The sequence below is a fragment of the Conger conger genome, chromosome 18, assembly GCF_963514075.1.
Source record: "Conger conger chromosome 18, fConCon1.1, whole genome shotgun sequence".
Classification (NCBI taxonomy): Eukaryota; Metazoa; Chordata; class Actinopteri; order Anguilliformes; family Congridae; genus Conger; species Conger conger.
Genome location: NC_083777.1, coordinates 6,565,001 through 6,582,500, shown reverse-complemented (window position 1 = coordinate 6,582,500; position 17,500 = coordinate 6,565,001). Strand labels below are relative to the sequence as shown.

The following is a 17,500-nucleotide window of genomic DNA, read 5'->3' as shown; positions in this document are numbered from 1 at the left end:
ATTGTTAGTGGTTTTGGTTGGGGAAGAGTGTACTAATTGTTAATGGTTTTGGTTGGGGATGAGTGTACTAATTGTTAGTGGTTTTGGTTGGGGATGAGTGTACTAATTGTTAGTGGTTTTGGTTGGGGATGAGTGTACTAATTGTTAGTGGTTTTGGTTGGGGATGAGTGTACTAATTGTTAGTGGTTTTGGTTGGGGATGAGTGTACTAATTGTTAGTGGTTTTGGTTGGGGATGAGTGTACTAATTGTTAATGGTTTTGGTTGGGGATGAGTGTACTAATTGTTAGTGGTTTTGGTTGGGGATGAGTGTACTAATTGTTAGTGGTGTTGGTTGGGGATGAGTGTACTAATTGTTAGTGGTTTTGGTTGGGGATGAGTGCACTAATTGTTAGTGGTGTTGGTTGGGGATGAGTGTACTAATTGTTAATGGTTTTGTTGGGGATGAGTGTACTAATTGTTAGTGGTTTTGTTGGGGATGAGTGTACTAATTGTTAATGGTTTTGTTGGGGATGAGTGTACTAATTGTTAATGGTTTTGTTGGGGATGAGTGTACTAATTGTTAATGGTTTTGTTGGGGATGAGTGTACTAATTGTTAATGGTTTTGTTGGGGATGAGTGTACTAATTGTTAGTGGTGTTGGTTGGGGATGAGTGTGCTGAGTTTGTTCTCTGTTTCCTCCAGGCTGTTTTGGACAGTTTGCTGCTGACGTCAGTTTCACAGCTCTCTGTAAAGATCCGCCAATCTGTGGACAAAACTGCAGGCAAAATAAGGTGATGTTTCCGTTTTAATTACAGGAAAATATGTCAATGTCTTGTCAACTTTTATGTAGATCCAATCAGAACATTAGCATGTTAATTACTGTGGAAGTGTTGTCCTGTCTGAAGTGTTTTGTCCTGGTATAGACATATTTAATCGTTTTTCCCCTGCATGATTCATGATTTGACGATGTACACTTTAGTGCCCTTTCTAGCATAACGTATACGAGGGGCTTTAAAGCTGTAATGCACCAGGGAAGCATTCTGTCTTTATCACAGCTGAGATACTGAAGGCCTGGCACTGAGCTTTATGGAGAGGGGTTATACGGGCTCTGAGTGAACGTTGGTGTGTGTGTGTGTGTGTGTGTGTGTGTGTGTGTGTGTGTGTGTGTGTGTGTGTGTGTGTGTGTGTGTGTGTGTGTGTGTGTGTGTGTGTGTGTGTGTGTGTGTGTGTGTGTGTGTGAGAGTGTGTGTGCGCGTGTGCGTGTGTGTGTGCGCGTGTGTGCGTTACACAGTGTCACTGTGACAGTGCTGCAGGTTGGTAATGTTACTCTACATGGGCACGGTGAACACTGAGAGTGTATGTGAGTGAGCGTGTGCGTGTGTGTGTGTGTGTGTGTGTGCGTGTGTGTGTGTACGTTACACAGTGTCTCACTGTGACAGTGCTGCAGGTTGGTAATGTTACTCTACATGGACACGGTGAACACTGAGAGTGTATGTGAGTGAGCGTGTGCGTGTGTGTGTGTGTGTGTGTGCGTGTGTGTGTACGTTACACAGTGTCTCACTGTGACAGTGCTGCAGGTTGGTAATGTTACTCTACATGGACACGGTGAACACTGAGAGTGTATGTGAGTGAGCGTGTGTGTGTGTGTGTGTGTGTGTGTGTGTGTGCGTGTGTGTGTACGTTACACAGTGTCTCACTGTGACAGTGCTGCAGGTTGGTAATGTTACTCTACATGGACACGGTGAACACTGAGAGTGTATGTGAGTGAGCGTGTGTGTGTGTGTGTGCGTGTGTGTGTACGTTACACAGTGTCTCACTGTGACAGTGCTGCAGGTTGGTAATGTTACTCTACATGGACACGGTGAACACTGAGAGTGTATGTGAGTGAGCGTGTGTGTGTGTGTGTGTGTGTGTGTGTGTGTGTGTGCGTGTGTGTGTACGTTACACAGTGTCTCACTGTGACAGTGCTGCAGGTTGGTAATGTTACTCTACATGGACACGGTGAACACTGAGAGTGTATGTGAGTGAGCGTGTGCGTGTGCGTGTGCGTGTGTGTGTGTGTGTGCGTGTGTGTGTGTACGTTACACAGTGTCTCACTGTGACAGTGCTGCAGGTTGGTAATGTTACTCTACATGGACACGGTGAACACTGAGAGTGTATGTGAGTGAGCGTGTGTGTGTGTGTGTGTGTGTGTGTGTGTGTGTGTGTGTGTGTGTGTGTGCGTGTGTGTGTACGTTACACAGTGTCTCACTGTGACAGTGCTGCAGGTTGGTAATGTTACTCTACATGGACACGGTGAACACTGAGAGTGTATGTGAGTGAGCGTGTGCGTGTGTGTGTGTGGTACACAGTGTCTCACTGTGACAGTGCTGCAGGTTGGTAATGTTACTCTACATGGACACGGTGAACACTGAGAGTGTATGTGAGTGAGCGTGTGTGTGTGTGTGTGTGTTACACAGTGTCACTGTGACAGTGCTGCAGGTTGGTAATGTTACTCTACATGGACACGGTGAACACTGAGTGACTGCTGTGCTTCTGCATCCTCCAGTGCATCCTCCATTTTCAATGGAGTCATATCTGTTCTTGCGTCATCTCCCAGAGCTGTTCTGTTTTAAATGTTCATGAATAGCCACGGTTACGCTACGCTAAAGGTCAAGCTGATTGTTTTTTCATTCCTCTGCCGTCCTCCAGGGTCTTGTTTAAGGACAAAGAGCGAAACTGGGATGACATTGAGAGCAAGCTGCAGTCTGAGAGTGACATGCCTCTGCTCAAAACGTCCAACAAGGTGAGAGGTTTTCCAGTTTAGTTTTAGTTTCAGAGTACTACAGTTTTGGTTCAGAGCTGACATGTTTTGACATGCATCAGTACACCAATATTTAGATACAGTAAATAACTTTTTTCATTTTGCTACTCATTTGATTGGGGAAAACGGGCAGACTGAAAAAGCCTCTTTCCTAACGAGGTATTTTTAAAACCCATGATTGCTGTGGAGTTTGCGAGTCAGTCTTTTAAAATGCCAGTGTGCTGAAGATATCGTTCCATCACTGTCCTGAGGTGGTCCCAGATCTGATTGGGGGGGAGGGGGGTTTGAATAGTGTTACAGTGCACGCAAACATGAGCCACACACACACACACACGCACATACACGCACACAGGCTGGATGGATAGTCCTTTGCTGTAGTCACTAACCTTGGGTTTGAGTACCAGGGGCAGATTGAAAACCTAAAATATTGCCAATTTCCAGGGGGTGTAAATTCAGTCTGATGGGCTCGTAAACCTTCCTTTATCATCTTCAGGTTCAGGCATCCAGCCAACACTTAGACAAGTGCACTGCAGGGTCACCAAGTAAACACAAGGCACCATGATTTAAAAGCGCACCCACAATAACTGCTGAAGTCCAGCCAGAAGTGTAGCAAATCCTGTTGTCCTGGCTAAAAGGCAGAGGGTTTTACCACCACTGTGTTTAACATCGCTGTAACTGACGTTCTTTTATTCTACTGCCTGGGACTCACTCCAGTGATGTGATTGATCTGTATAGATGCTCCTGGTTGGCTGATGTAGCTCACTGCTGAATGGTGATTATGACTCAGGACCTCTATCCATCAGCGCAGGATAGCATTGTCTCTTCATATAAAAGCTGATATAATGTATATCTGTCATCATGTAAAACCTATGCCTGATGAATGTATGTACAGTAGCATTGAACAAGTACATATTCATACACATATCTCTAATGAGTCCAAACCAGTGGGGGGGGAGTCAACAGTGGTTGGCTCCTCGTCCAGAGGGGGTGGAGTCCATTTGGGGGGGGTGCTGACCTCCCTGGTCCTCCTCTGACCTCTCCTGGTGTTCTCTCCCTGTGACCACGCCCTACAGGAGTTCTCCTCCATTCTCCTGGAGCTGAAGAGGGTGGAGAAGCAGCTACAGGGTAAGACACACACACACACACACACACACACACGCACACTTACGCACACGCAAACGCACACACACACACACACACCCCTGGGGGACATGGTGGAGGACTGGGCATGGCTGTGACTGTAGAGTCCTGGTTCGTCAGTCTCCAGGCTGATCAGATTGTCATTGTATTCTTTGTATAGACAGGAAGCCAGACGTACTATAAATACTGCTACTATGCTTGTGCTGTGCATGTTCTGAAATAGCACACAAACTGCAGGTCCAGGAGAAGCTGGCTTAAACACAGCACGTATTGTGATGCCATGTGGTTCCTTCATTTGCTTTGGATGGGTGTTGGTGCAATTTGCCCTTGGAATAAGCAGTATTTTTTACAGACATTAATAACAGTTTTGATGTAGTGGCTACTGCAGTGTTAGTAACATTAATACAGTGCTGCAGTTGCCACTGCAGTGTTAGTAAGATTTTGACTCGGGGTTCGCTGGGGGATAATGGCCACAGCATCTGTGCAGGGTTTAATGGAGATGACCCTGGCAGACTGAATGTGAAACTAGCTGCAGAGAGCAGGGGTTTTATAAATGCAGATTCACTCTGAGTGTGTGACTGGGGACTGTAAACAGAGCATTATTCATGGGCTGGGAGGGGTGTACTTTCACTGTGCGATGGGAGATATGGACCTCACACAGCATACACTCTGTGGATGTTTATGAAAGACAGGATGGGGTGTGGAGCTGTACCAGTGAATAGGCCCAAAATTCACATGATAGAGCTCCCTGCCTGAAAGTATCAGGGCTTCACATTCTCATCTGGAAAGTACATTAGTCACCTATATGAGAAACATTGTATAAAGTGTATCATTATTGTTATTATTATTATTAATGAATATGAGGCAGCCAATCACTGTCCATTGTTCAGTCAGTGTTGGTACTCCTGTGCTTCCTATTGGCTCGGTAGTGTCAGTGCTTTACCTCATCTCCTGCTTGTTCCCCAGTAATCGACATCATGGTGGATCCGGATGGCACCCTGGACGCTCTGACCAGCCCTGCCCTGCCCAAACACAGGCCCAGCACCGCCCCCCCGGGGCCCGTCCCCGGGAACGACACCGGGCCAGGGGCCCTCACCTCCACCCCCGCGGGGGAGACCGACCTGGGCCCCGGGGTCAGGCCTGGCCGACTGCTCACGGCTGGAGAGGAGAGCGCTGTCGCCCGCAACTGAGAATCAATCCACCATCTCAGCACGTCTGGCAACCCTGAAACCCTACATATCTGGCAACCCTGAAACATATCTTTTCTCAGGCCTGGTTACCCTCAAAAACGATCGCATCTGGCAACCCTGAAGCAACATAGTCCCTGGCCCTGGCAGCCCTGAAGCCTGTGCGAATATGCATGTACAGCGTATGTTTATGTCCCCCTGTGATTGGCCCTCTGAGACACATGACCGCTCCTCCATTTAAACCCTCAGCCCTGTCATCCCTACCAGACTGGGGTTGCCATGTTCAGCTGAGCTGCCCCATAGCTCTCCATGGTAACATGGTCTGTGGACAGGCTGGAGTGAAGTTAATGTTATGGGGTGGAACTCTGCTCTGATGCACTGTGCTCTCAGAGACCCTCACCCTGCAGACTTAGTGTGGAGCTCCTCAGGCAGCCACCAGGGGGCACTGCAGTAAAGGCCATCCGTCCTTCCTGGTGGGTTCTGCTCTTTTTCCCGACGCTGGCTGGAATGAGTCGCTCTGCTTCATGGGTTCCAAACCACAGTGCGTCCTTTGGGTGTTGCTCGCCGCTTCTCACGAATACCAAATATTTTACAGAGATGTGTTCAGTCCAGTGACACTCCCCACTGCCCATATGCCAGCCCAAGCTCCAAAGGGATTTTGCGGATATTCCCAGGAAGGTCCCAACTCTCACACCACGGGGATCCAAAGCAGTCACTCCGAAAAAACATTTGCAGAATTCTTCTCTTTGAGCACTGTTTTTGAACACTGTTCTTACACTAACTCCTCCTTAGCTCTAGTTGCCAACCATGTCACAGGCCGTGGACTTTCCCTGTGTAATGTAAATATTTATTCGTTTTTACCCCCCTTTCTCCCCACTTTGGAATGCCCAGTCGCATTTTTTTTTTACCGTGTCGTTGCCACAACCTCCGCCATCCAATCAGGGAGAGCGCAGACAAGCCGGTGCTCTCCTCGCCAGCGTGAAGTCACGCCTCCGTTTGCGGGTCACGCTCACACGGACGTGGGTCTGAGGATGACCGGCGAGCCTGCAGGCGCGTGCCTCACCAGAAGGGGGCGCTGGCGCGCGACGAGATGCGGTCGTCCCAGCTGACAGGCTCTCAGCACCGCGTGTTAAAGTCAGTGATGCGATCGTGCGTTAGCCTGCGGGGCTGTGACCCGGAGACGGCGCTGGCACGGTCCGCAGTCTCCGCCGCGCCCTGGGGCCCATCCACGCACTGCGACGGTGCCTTAGCGGGATGAGCCACCCAGCAACCCAGGGTCTCCGTATTACACAATGCAAAGTTGCTGTCGTTTTTTTCTACGAGTCAAGCGCACGTTCTCCCCGTTTTCAGTAACGAGTGCATCACGCTGTTGTGACATTGACAACATGCCATAAATCCATCTTTTTGGACTGATAGTAAAAACTAAAAGAATTTAAATAAGGAATTCATTGATCTGTAATGTGAGCTGATGAGTTTAACCACTTTGGGGTATGCATTACCAAATACAAGGGCCTACCTATGACACAAAGTAAGTATGAAATGTACTTACTTTTTCAAGTAGCTTGCAGTTTATTTTAACCTGGTTTGGTCAGGCAATTTTTTCTCTGTCATAATAAATGAATATTTTTATGAGCAAGTATAGAACCAGTTTTTCAGTCCAGAATCAGGAGACATACACGCGTATAGATTTGTTTGCGTGTATATGTGTTCATACACGCTTTTGCACTTGTGCCAGTGTAAGGTTTTGTGATACCATGTGCAGTATCTCGAGCGAGCGTTTCCTGGTTACACTCACCAGGGTCTGCTCCACTCCTCTGTAGTACCTGAGGTGTTGATGACAAACACCTCTTATACAGAGACTGAGAAAATAGATTCCGTGTGAAACATACATTTCAGCACGCAGTAACTGACTGGCCCGTTTCATGGAATACACTAACTCCCCAAATATATGTTTATGAAGTATGTGTTGAGCTGCAGGAAGACTTTTTAATCTTTCTTTGCCTTGTTTTCTTGTTACTGCTCTTAACGTCTCACGGAGTAGGAGTGGTTCTGTAGTTATGTCAGCTTCTAGAACAGCTCTCATGTCTGTAGGTATGTTTCTAGAACAGCCCATGTCTGTAGGTATGTTTTTAGAACAGCTCACGTCTGTAGGTATGTTTCTAGAACAGCTCTGATGTTTGTAGGTATGTTTCTAGAACAGCTCTGATGTTTGTAGGTATGTTTCTAGAGCAGCTCATGTCTGTAGGAATGTTTCTAGAACAGCCGTCATGTCTGTAGGTGTATTCATTTGCTGCCTTTCTATGCAGTTTGCCTTCAGCTCTTCACAGAACATCTCCCGTTTCATCTGAAGGTCCTTACTGTAGAAAGAAAGATGCATTAACAGTAGTCTCATGGTTCTCCTAGACTTAAGCAATACTGAAGTTCAATCCCAGGATATCCTCCTTTGTCTTTACTGTTCGGTGTACAAGTGTATGACGTCACTAAGTGCCCAGTATTAAATCGGGAAAAAGGAAACCAATCACAAATGAAGAAATGCTTGATTAGCATTAGATGGGGGGTTTAATTTTTTGAAAACGGTGACATGTTTTATTTTGCACATTTGAAGCTGCTGGTGTGCAGTCTGCCTTCTCATTCCTGGGGGAAACGTTCACGAGTCAGACTGATCAAACGCAAGCTGACACATATGCTCGTCCCACATTTCTGTAGGTGCTGGAGTTGTATGAGAGTTGAAATGTAAAAAGAGGAATAGCCCACGCACTACTCCGATCTGCTCTGCGTCTAAGACTAGTGTGCAGGGCTTTACCTCTGCGTGCACACCTCCTGCTCTCCATAACGGATGTGGCTCCTCGAACCATTTCACGCAGGAATGTAGCTCGATTGGAAATTTTCCGTAAAAAATAATTTTTAAAAGTGATCGGTACACTTCTGTTTGCTCATTCTCTGAAAGTGTTTACAAATTTGTTATCAGTGTTTGACTTTTGTTTAATGTTTTTTTTTTAATGAAGTTATTTATTTTATTTTTTTTCCCATGTATTAATGTTATTTTGTTACTTTATGTATTTGCATTTTGTTAATTGCATCTACTTTCAATAAAACAGAACATGGATTCTGGATTCAGCTTGTGTGTCTCTTTATGAAAGGCTGCCTGCTCACTGCAATAGTGGCTTTAATTTTATGGTTATTAAAATCATGTATAAAAATATAGCATAAGCTCTAGCAGAATAGGCTTGAATAATTTTAGATTTCCTGTTTGACCTAGAAAGACTGAAATGCAGTTTAGTAATTAAACTAATACGTTTATCTTGAATAGTTCCAAAATGGGAATTTTCAGTTATGTTAAACTGGGATGGCGTCTGCTTGGAAACATAGTGTTTTTAACGTTATGCATCAACTTAGTCTTCCAAACCTAGACGGGTTGACGGCTGTCTTCCATCACTTGTCTGAGAGGCAAATAAAGCAAATATAAACTCTGGCTTAATAAAAGAGGTGCTAAATATAATTTCAACCTAATATGGAGACAATGAATGTAACATATTTTCACCAGCATAGCAGTAGAGTGGCAGAGTAGACTAGGCAGCCCTGATTCTTTCTGTGTTCTGTTTTTGTGCAATGGTGTTTCTGTTTGCCCTGTCATATTGTCATGTTTCACTCGCTCTCTCTCTCTCTCTCTCTCTCTCCTCCCCCCCCCTCCTCCCTCCCTCTACCAGGTCTTTCTCTCATTCTCCCCTCTTCTTCTGTATCTCTCACTTTTGTTTTCTCTTAAGGTTTTTCTATTCAAAAGAAGTAGTAGTAGTAGCATGCTAAAAGCGTATCCTGGAACTATGCTTAAAATATACTATTTATGAATTACTTCTAAACTAAATTATTGTTGACGGGAGACAAAGACCAGGCAGATCTGCCATAACACTCATGTTTCTTTATTCATGTAGCATAGACCATTATCAGACCAAAAAACTATCTTTACCATCGGGAAATAGTGATTGACGGCCATCCTCCATGCCTGTAGCACCACAGAACTGCATGAGAAGTTGGGTCTGTCAGCTTCCTCAGGTGGAATTTAAACATTTTACATTTACATTTACATTTTAGTCATTTGGTAGACGCTTTTAATCCAAAGCGATTTACAAGTGCATAGTTTCTTCCACAAGTTAAAGCACATCCATAACTAGTAAAATACACATGATGTGCTGTTCTAAACATACAGTCATCATAAGTGCAATTTTTATTTAGATTGAAACATGAGAATATACATAGAAAATATGAGAATATTGAATGAAACATGAGAATAATATAACATTGAAAACCTGAGAATATACACTCAGTGAGCACTTTATTAGGTATTTATTTTTAGGCTTATTAAGTCTTCTCTTCTTCGTTTTCACAACATAGTCAGCAAACTCTAGAGACTGTTGCGTGTGAAAATACCAGGCGATCAGCAGTTTCTGAAATACTCAAACCACCCTGTCAGGCACCAACAATCATTCCTCGGTCACATTTTTCCCCATTCTGATGGTTGATGTGAACATTAACTGAAGCTCCTGACCTGTATCTGCATGATTTTATGCATTGCACTGCTGCCACACGATTAGCTGATTAGATAATCGCATGAATAAGTAGGTGTACAGGTGTTCCTAATAAAAACTGGCAGAAAAGTGTGTTCTGCTGGCTATAAAGTTTGAAAAATGCTTTCTGCAGCACAGTCTGGTCCCGCCCCAGTCGTGATTTCAGGGTACCGTATTGTTTTTTTTTATTTGTTGTTTTTTTAATGTCTAATTTTCAGAAAGCCAGCTGTTGTGGCTCAGTACTACACAAAACACTGCCTGCACCTGATTGGTTAGAGAATACTTTATGCAAATATGATGGACACGCCCACTCTAGCCACCCAAGAATGCAAATGCAAAGTATTGAAGCAGGTCACCAGGCTGAAACAGAGTGCCATTACATGTGCCATTACTCTTTAACCAGGCAGGTCAGTGCAGACGTTATGATTTACAACAAGTGCTTTCTGGGGGAAAGGGGTACATACACACACACACAAACACAGGTCTGTAACTTGCTGGTTGAAGGACGTTGTGACATTCCCAGGTGTATGTGTGTGTGTGTGTGTGTGTATGTTTGTTTGTTTGTGTGTGTGTGTGTGTGTGTGTGTGTGTGTGTGTGTGTGTGTGTGTGTGTGTGTGTGTGTGTGTGTGTGAAATGACGATTTATGAAGATTCAGTTTTGCTATGGTTTCGTAGGTCGTGCTTTGTTTCAGCGGCTACAGTTTCGGTGCTGAGTTTAAGCAGTGGGCTGGTTGTGACGGTGATAGAGGAGCTCATTAACACTCGTGTGAATCCCCCTGTGGGAGCAGGGCTCCTCTGACCTGAGGCACTGCTACTGTGTGTAACTACAGAGCCTCCTCAGGAAATGAGCACAGTGAGAGTGCTGCACCCTCTCGCCCTGTTCCCTCTGTGCTCTTTGGTGGGGGTCTCTCTGCGGTCTCTCTCTCTGCGGGCCTTTGGTGGGGGTCTCTCTGTGGGGTCTCTCTCTGCGGCCCTTTGGTGTGGGGTCTCTCTGTGGCTCTTTGGTGGGGGTCTCTCTGTGGGGTCTCTCTCTGCGGCCCTTTGGTGTGGGGTCTCTCTGTGGTCTCTCTCTCTGTGGCTCTTTGGTGGGGGTCTCTCTGTGGGGTCTCTCTCTGTGGCTCTTTGGTGGGGGTCTCTCTCTGTGGCCCTTTGGTGGGGGTCTCTCTGTGGGCTCTCTCTCTGTGCTCTTTGGTGGGGGTCTCTCTGCACCTGTGCTCTCTGACTCTCTGCTGTCTGCAGCTGCTGTGCTGCAGCACGTCTCCACAGCATCAGAGACCCTCCCACAACCAGGGAGTTCCCTCTTAGAGCTGTGTGTGTGTGAGAGACTGAGAGGAGAGAGGAGAGAGAGACGGAGGAACAGGGAGAGAAAGCAAGAACAAGCAGCAACAAGGTGGCGGTCGGTGCTGCTGTTACTGAGAGGCTGACTCCACCAGCGCTCCTGGCAGGCTGTGGTTTGGGGTGGGGGGCAGAAGAGCTGCAGCTCCCGGGCGGGGTCCAGTCGAGCGGGTGAGCGGGGGGCCCTGTGGCAGGATGCGGGGGGCTGGGTTCGGGCGGTGAGGAGATGAACACGCCGGCGGGGGGGGTGGAGCAGCAGGGGAGCCGCATGGAGGGCCCCCCCGTCCCCCTCAGCCGCGCGGGCAGCATCGTCTACAGCGCGGTGCGACAGGATTACTCTGCCGGAGTCAGGCTCCGCAGGAAGGACCGGCTCGAGCACGTAAGCACCCCTCTCCTGCGCCTCTGCTGTCTCGATCTTACGCTGTTCACCCGGTCTGTACCTGTCTGTACCTGTCTGTACCCGTCTGTACCCGTCTGTACCCGTCTGTACCTGTCTGTACCTGTCTGTACCCGTCTTTACCTGGAATCACAGAGGACAAACTCCCTTCGCCCCTCTCAGGGTCATCAGTATGCCTATGGTGTTACAAGTGGAACTGTGAGAGCTGCTTTCATGGAAAGGGTTGTGCTGCATGCAGAGAGAGTCTGTGTCCTGTGTTATCCTCTGAGCCCTGCTGAACACTGCTACACACAGCTGAACACTGCTACACACACCTGAACACTGCTACACACACCTGAACACACACTGCTACACACACCTGAACACACACTGCTACACACAGCTGAACACTGATACACACACCTGAACACTGCTACACACACCTGAACACACACTGCTACACACACCTGAACACACACTGCTACACACAGCTGAACACTGATACACACACCTGAACACTGCTACACACACCTGAACACTGCTACACACACCTGAACACACACTGCTACACACACCTGAACACACACTGCTACACACAGCTGAACACTGATACACACGTCTAAACACTGCTACACACAGCTGAACACTGCTACACACATCTGAACACTGCTACACACAACTGAGCACAGCTGCACACACCTGCACACTGCAGCACACTGTTGAACACTGCTACACACATCTAAACACTGTTACAGACTGCAGAACAGTGCTACACACTGCTACACACGGCCATATACACCTGAACACTGCTACATACGGCTCAACACAGCTACACACAGCTACACGCAGCTGAACGCTGCTACACGCAGCTGAACGCTGCTACACACGTCTACACACTGGCATACGTACATATGATTGTATGAGAACATCACAGCTTCACATGGCAAAGAGAATGATTACTTCTATTATGTCTGGGATGCTCTGTGTGTTACTGTCTGTGTGCAGACATGCTGATTGGGGCTGATGAGCAGCTAATGGATCAATGCTGAAGTATGAAGGACACTTCATTCTTATGGTTTGCCATGCTAATGTGTGGTGCGCTACACTGCTGCTAACACCCATCTCTATCACTCTTCCTGCTAAACTGCTGTTAGCTAATATATCTCTCACTCCCGCTAAACTGCTGCTAGCACACATCTCTCTCAGTCCTGATAAACTGCTGCTAACGCATATCTCTCTCACACCAAGTTGTGAGTTTTTTTTGTTGAGGATTCCATCATTTTCTCCTCTACTTGAACTGGAAAAAAGTACGTCATTAATTAAAATATTTTCATCTAATTTTCTTGGGGTATGTTTCATGAAGCCAGAATGTTCAGCTGTTAAACAAAATTTGTTTTGTGTCAGATCTGTGATTTGTTTATTTGCTATGAAGTAAAACAGCTGGATGAACATACTTTAAGTGTGCTGATTCCATCATTTTTGCCAGGGGTTATATACTGTAAACTACCACCCAAAACATTACATTTGGCACACACCTTACACCCATAACAAATCTATTGCTAATTCATAGAGTTTACTGGGCCAGGGAACTGTAGCTCTGGACTACAGCCACACTGGAGTTGTGAAGTGAAAGTGCAGCTGAATACACACATTAGTGTCTCATCGAGCAATGCTTGCTCTCCTGCTGATTCATAATGAATCACTCCAGCCTGGCTAACCAACGGCAGTTTTCACCTTGCACTTGAATTATTCTGTGTGATTCACTGTGAATGCGTTTCTACCCGAATAACTTAAGCTTCCACTTGATTTCTCATTTCTTACAGTCCCCCGGATCCAGGTTATTCAGAATTGATAGCTACCCTTGAATTAGGGCCAGATATCTTCTCATATTTAATGAGCTACAGAATTTCCATAATAACCTAAAGAAGTTTCCCTTTGGAATCACTTTTCATTTTTATCTGTGAGCACTGTGCAGCAAAGCTGAAAGCAAACTGTTTTGGCAGTAACTGTACTGGGTTTGTAGGGATCACATCACATTGCTCACTCATCTATAAGATCACTGCTGATGCTGACCATCTGTCTGTTGGATAAGAGGCAGATCAGCTGATCATAACTCTGATAACACTGAGAAGTAATGAAAGTCCCATCCAGATCTGGCTGCAGCACTGGTGAGCTCAGAGGGGTTCTGGTGGTTCTGATGGGTTCTGGTGGGATCAAGGGGGTTCTCGTGGCCCAGAGGAGTTCTGATGGGCTCAGGGGGGTTCTGGTGGCCAGAGGAGTTCTGGAGAGCTCAATGGGGTTCTGGTGGCTATGTAACCTGTGGGTGCAGGTGGTTGAGAACAACTGTGTGCCTTCTGCAGTCAGATGTCTATACAAAGTTTAGCTTAGCATATTTGGGAAGAGTCCGTCCAAATTTCTGAATGCTATAAAAAAGTAATTATCACAAAAAGTTGTCATTATTCACAGTAATCACAAGATATTTAGAATTTTCCATGATTGCACAACAGTGCTTTGCCATAAACCACCAATGAAACACAACATAAATAATTTGTAAAGCTGAGCTGGTCTGTAATTTGGGAGTTCTGTGCATAATATTTACAAATTATGCATTAATGCTCCGGAGCTGGACGGTGATTAATGCGAAACAGAGGAGTTATTGGCACTGCCCATCTATGTAAACAGTCTCTTTCTGCATAAGTGCAGCCAGTACAGTCTTGGTACACTGCAGCCTCACACATTTACAGTCGTGTTCAGGGTCAGTGCCGTCCTATCCGCCTTCATGCAGACAGCAGGCCCCTGCCGTTCTGCCTGCCTCCCGCACGGTCGCCTGGTGCCCCGCACGCCAGCGATCCGTACGAGTCCCCCGCGAGATTCCTCACCGGACAGGACAGCACGACAGACGGACAGACGGACAGACACTTGCTCCATGAGGGAGTCTGTAACAGAGACTCTGAGACCACTGTTCTCATGTAGGTTATATCTCACATGTTAAGAAATTTAACTTTTTCACACAACAGTTATTTATTTACCCGTTGAACACAACGTTGTTTGTTTAGGGCAATAGCCTCTTGTTGGACAAGGGCTGCAGAAATTTCTGGGTCTTGCTACACTGAGTGGAAATGTTATTTCCCACAGTGATCCCTCAGTAATACTATAGTAAAATATTCTGTGTTTTTATTTCCGTAGTGACCATGAACATCATGCTTAATGTGTTTATTATGATCCATCTTTGCTTGATTAATGTGCTATTTTATTATAGTTGTGTTTAATAATTAATGTTTTATGTTGTATATATAAGTTTTGGCTTTCAGATTATTGCCTAGATCAGCTGTGATGTCATAGTGAGGACATGACATGTTAATGGAATGATGTTTATAATTCCCATTATGACGGAAATTCATAAATTCTCATAAAGCTCCAGAATGATCACATTAAATCCTACCTAGCAACAGTGTTACCACGGGATTACTGTATGGTTGCTGCAGGTTTATTTGTATCCTTTGTTATTATAAAGATAAATATTAAAGGAATAAGGCAATGGATGAGTGAATGTTCTTTTTGGCCTGCTAAATCTCCACAGTCTTTGAAGTTATTACATTTTACGCTGTGATGCAGGTCCACACACACAGTTCCACAGATTTGATGAAATCCACTTTCATGAAATGTTCTCTTCAAAAGCAATCAGAAAGTGCAAGTTTAGAAACTTCAAGAAGTAACATTCTCACAATGGTGCACACAGTTTTATTGACAACTATTATTATATGAGAACTATTAATTTAATTGTATTTTAATTTAATGAGTATCTCAATCGTGTGATAAGGCCATTCTTCTGCAGCAGCATATATGAGACCAGGGATTAAATGCAGTTAAAACTGCTCTATCAGATCTAATTTTACTGTTAAACGTTGATATGATTCCAGTAAATTTGTTTTGACTCCTGAATGACTCGATTCGTATTGCTAAAACATGGCCTCTGTTGCCCTCAGACAGCCCCAGGTCTACAGGCCCTAAGGCTGTTTGACTGACACATGCTGCTCAAGACCTCTGCACACGACTACCTACTGATATTTCACATGAATGAAGAGTGTTTACAGGAAATGATGTCGCATCGAACCGGGGTTGAACTTCCTCTGTGTTTTATCAGGTATTCCTGCTAATACAGCACGTCTCTTATTCACACAGAACGAGACGGGTTTTCTGGCTGCGTACCTGGGGAAGGTGATCTAATTAGAGGTCGTCGGCTGCTCAGGGTTCATGGTTGGAGCGGTGATTAATAATGTTTTCTTGCTGGTAAAAATTTAAATATGGGTGATTTTAACACTCCACCCATCCTGACAGCTGCTACCGTGGGATCATCAGTCACACAGGAAGTGCCTGTGGAGAGGGTGACTGAGGTGTCGTGTCACTTCCTGTCTTCTCCTCTCCCTTTCTGAAGGCTGTTTTTGAGGAATCCTGTGGAAAGTTCTGTGTGCTGTAGGGTGGTTAGAGTAGAGCTGTAGGGATAATCTCCGTTCTCGTGTGTTTTAATATCGGCTTCACAGATGGGTGAGATTAAGCATCTGCTGTAACACTGGTGGTATCCAGGACGACCATTCGGTACAATTAGCTGGATTTCGAGTGAGTCATTTGCAAAAATATCATGCAAATGACTGACTCGAAATGAGAGTGACGTTGACGTTGACGTTGACGTTGTTTTATGAGGAACAGCTTGCTAGTGTGAGAAGGAAATGAAAGGATTTGTGATGAATACTTTTTATTTTAGACAGTGTCTGCAAGGCGTGTAGTCCAGAGGGACTCTTAGATTGTGCGTGGATGCACAAAGTGCTGACTTCAGAGAAATGCAGAGTAACTTGCCTTTTTTACTGACACATTTGTGCCGCGAAACGTCTCGGCAGGCTGACAGACGCATGTCCGCTCAGTTCTGTAGCAGTATAGCCTTCTGATACTGCTTTCCATAAAAGCACAGGACCACGTGCTGTCTTTTCTGGAAATAACCGCTATGATCCAGTTCTCTCTTGATCTTGAATATTAACAATGAAATGCGATTCAATTCAGCGCTGATATCAGGAAGCAATCTTTTACACTGCTGTCAGTTAGTGCAGAGCTCACCAGGTCAGGTAGCAGAGCCGGGAGAATGTCCTGGCTTGCCACGTTGATGGATGCTCTCTCATATACAGGCCTGGGGGGTGTTTCACAAAGCAGGGTTACTGAGTTAGACGGATAACTACGCTGAGTAAAAACCCAGAACGGCTCTTTTTACTTCAGCGCATGTTCTGGATTCGGGAGGGTTCTGGGTTTTACCGTAATCCAGCCAACTCAATAACCCTGCTTTGTGAAACAGGGCCCTGTTCCTGTTACATAGAATAAGATCGACTGAGTACTACAGAGTGTGAAAGTACAGCGTGTGATATAGTGTGAAGCAGCGTGAGGGACACAGCGCATGATATACTGTAGTGCGCAGAGTGTGTAATGTAGAGTGTACTATGGAGTATGTGAGCTCACGTGGAGTACTCTGGGTTATAGAGGTGTTTCTTTTGAGCAGCACGCAGGGGGCGCCCTCTGGTGGCACAGTTGAGTTATCACACTAATACAGACGACACTACAGCAGGTATGCCTCTGTCCTTAAACAAGCGCTACCACGGAAACACATTTGGACTTATTTTATTCAAACCGCAGTAAATACATATTGTACATATTTTTGGGGAAAAATGGTCAAGTGAAGGGATTTTGATACATTTTGATATTGCATTATTAATGATTATGTTAAAAATAATCATAATGGAATTACGTGGGCAGTTAGTCATGAAGTTAAATGTGTGGTGTATGCATGCTTATTTGAGTTGCAGGGAAAGCTAAACAGTGCTTCTTATGAAACAATTAAAATGTTCTTTTGCTATCAAACACAGGGTAAAATAGTATTCCCCCAAGGTTATCGCATGCTTGGCATGACAGCCAGTGCTCAGCAAAGTGCCACTGAAAATATATGAGCTTGACAGCCCAGAGTTTGAAATTCATCCACCTATTTTCTTGTAACATCTGTCAGCCCTCCCCTGCAGCTGTCCTTGCGAAGAGAACAGATGCTGCACGTCTCTGCAGTGAAGCATAAAGCAGCTTTAA

The 17,500-nt window shown here is 45.5% G+C and overlaps 1 protein-coding gene across 1 annotated transcript in view; it reads left to right on the top strand.

Annotated features, from left to right (window-relative positions):
* The window catches only part of cep170aa (centrosomal protein 170Aa), a 45,560-nt gene extending 37,337 nt beyond the window's left edge, over positions 1 to 8,223 (top strand). The window contains exons 16-19 of the mRNA XM_061228693.1: positions 683 to 771; positions 2,672 to 2,765; positions 3,857 to 3,908; positions 4,890 to 8,223. Of these exons, the coding sequence (XP_061084677.1) occupies positions 683 to 771; positions 2,672 to 2,765; positions 3,857 to 3,908; positions 4,890 to 5,113 (459 nt within the window). The 3' untranslated portion in view covers positions 5,114 to 8,223. The remainder of the gene's footprint in view (positions 1 to 682; positions 772 to 2,671; positions 2,766 to 3,856; positions 3,909 to 4,889) is intronic.
* Positions 8,224 to 17,500: the final 9,277 nt, after the last annotated feature.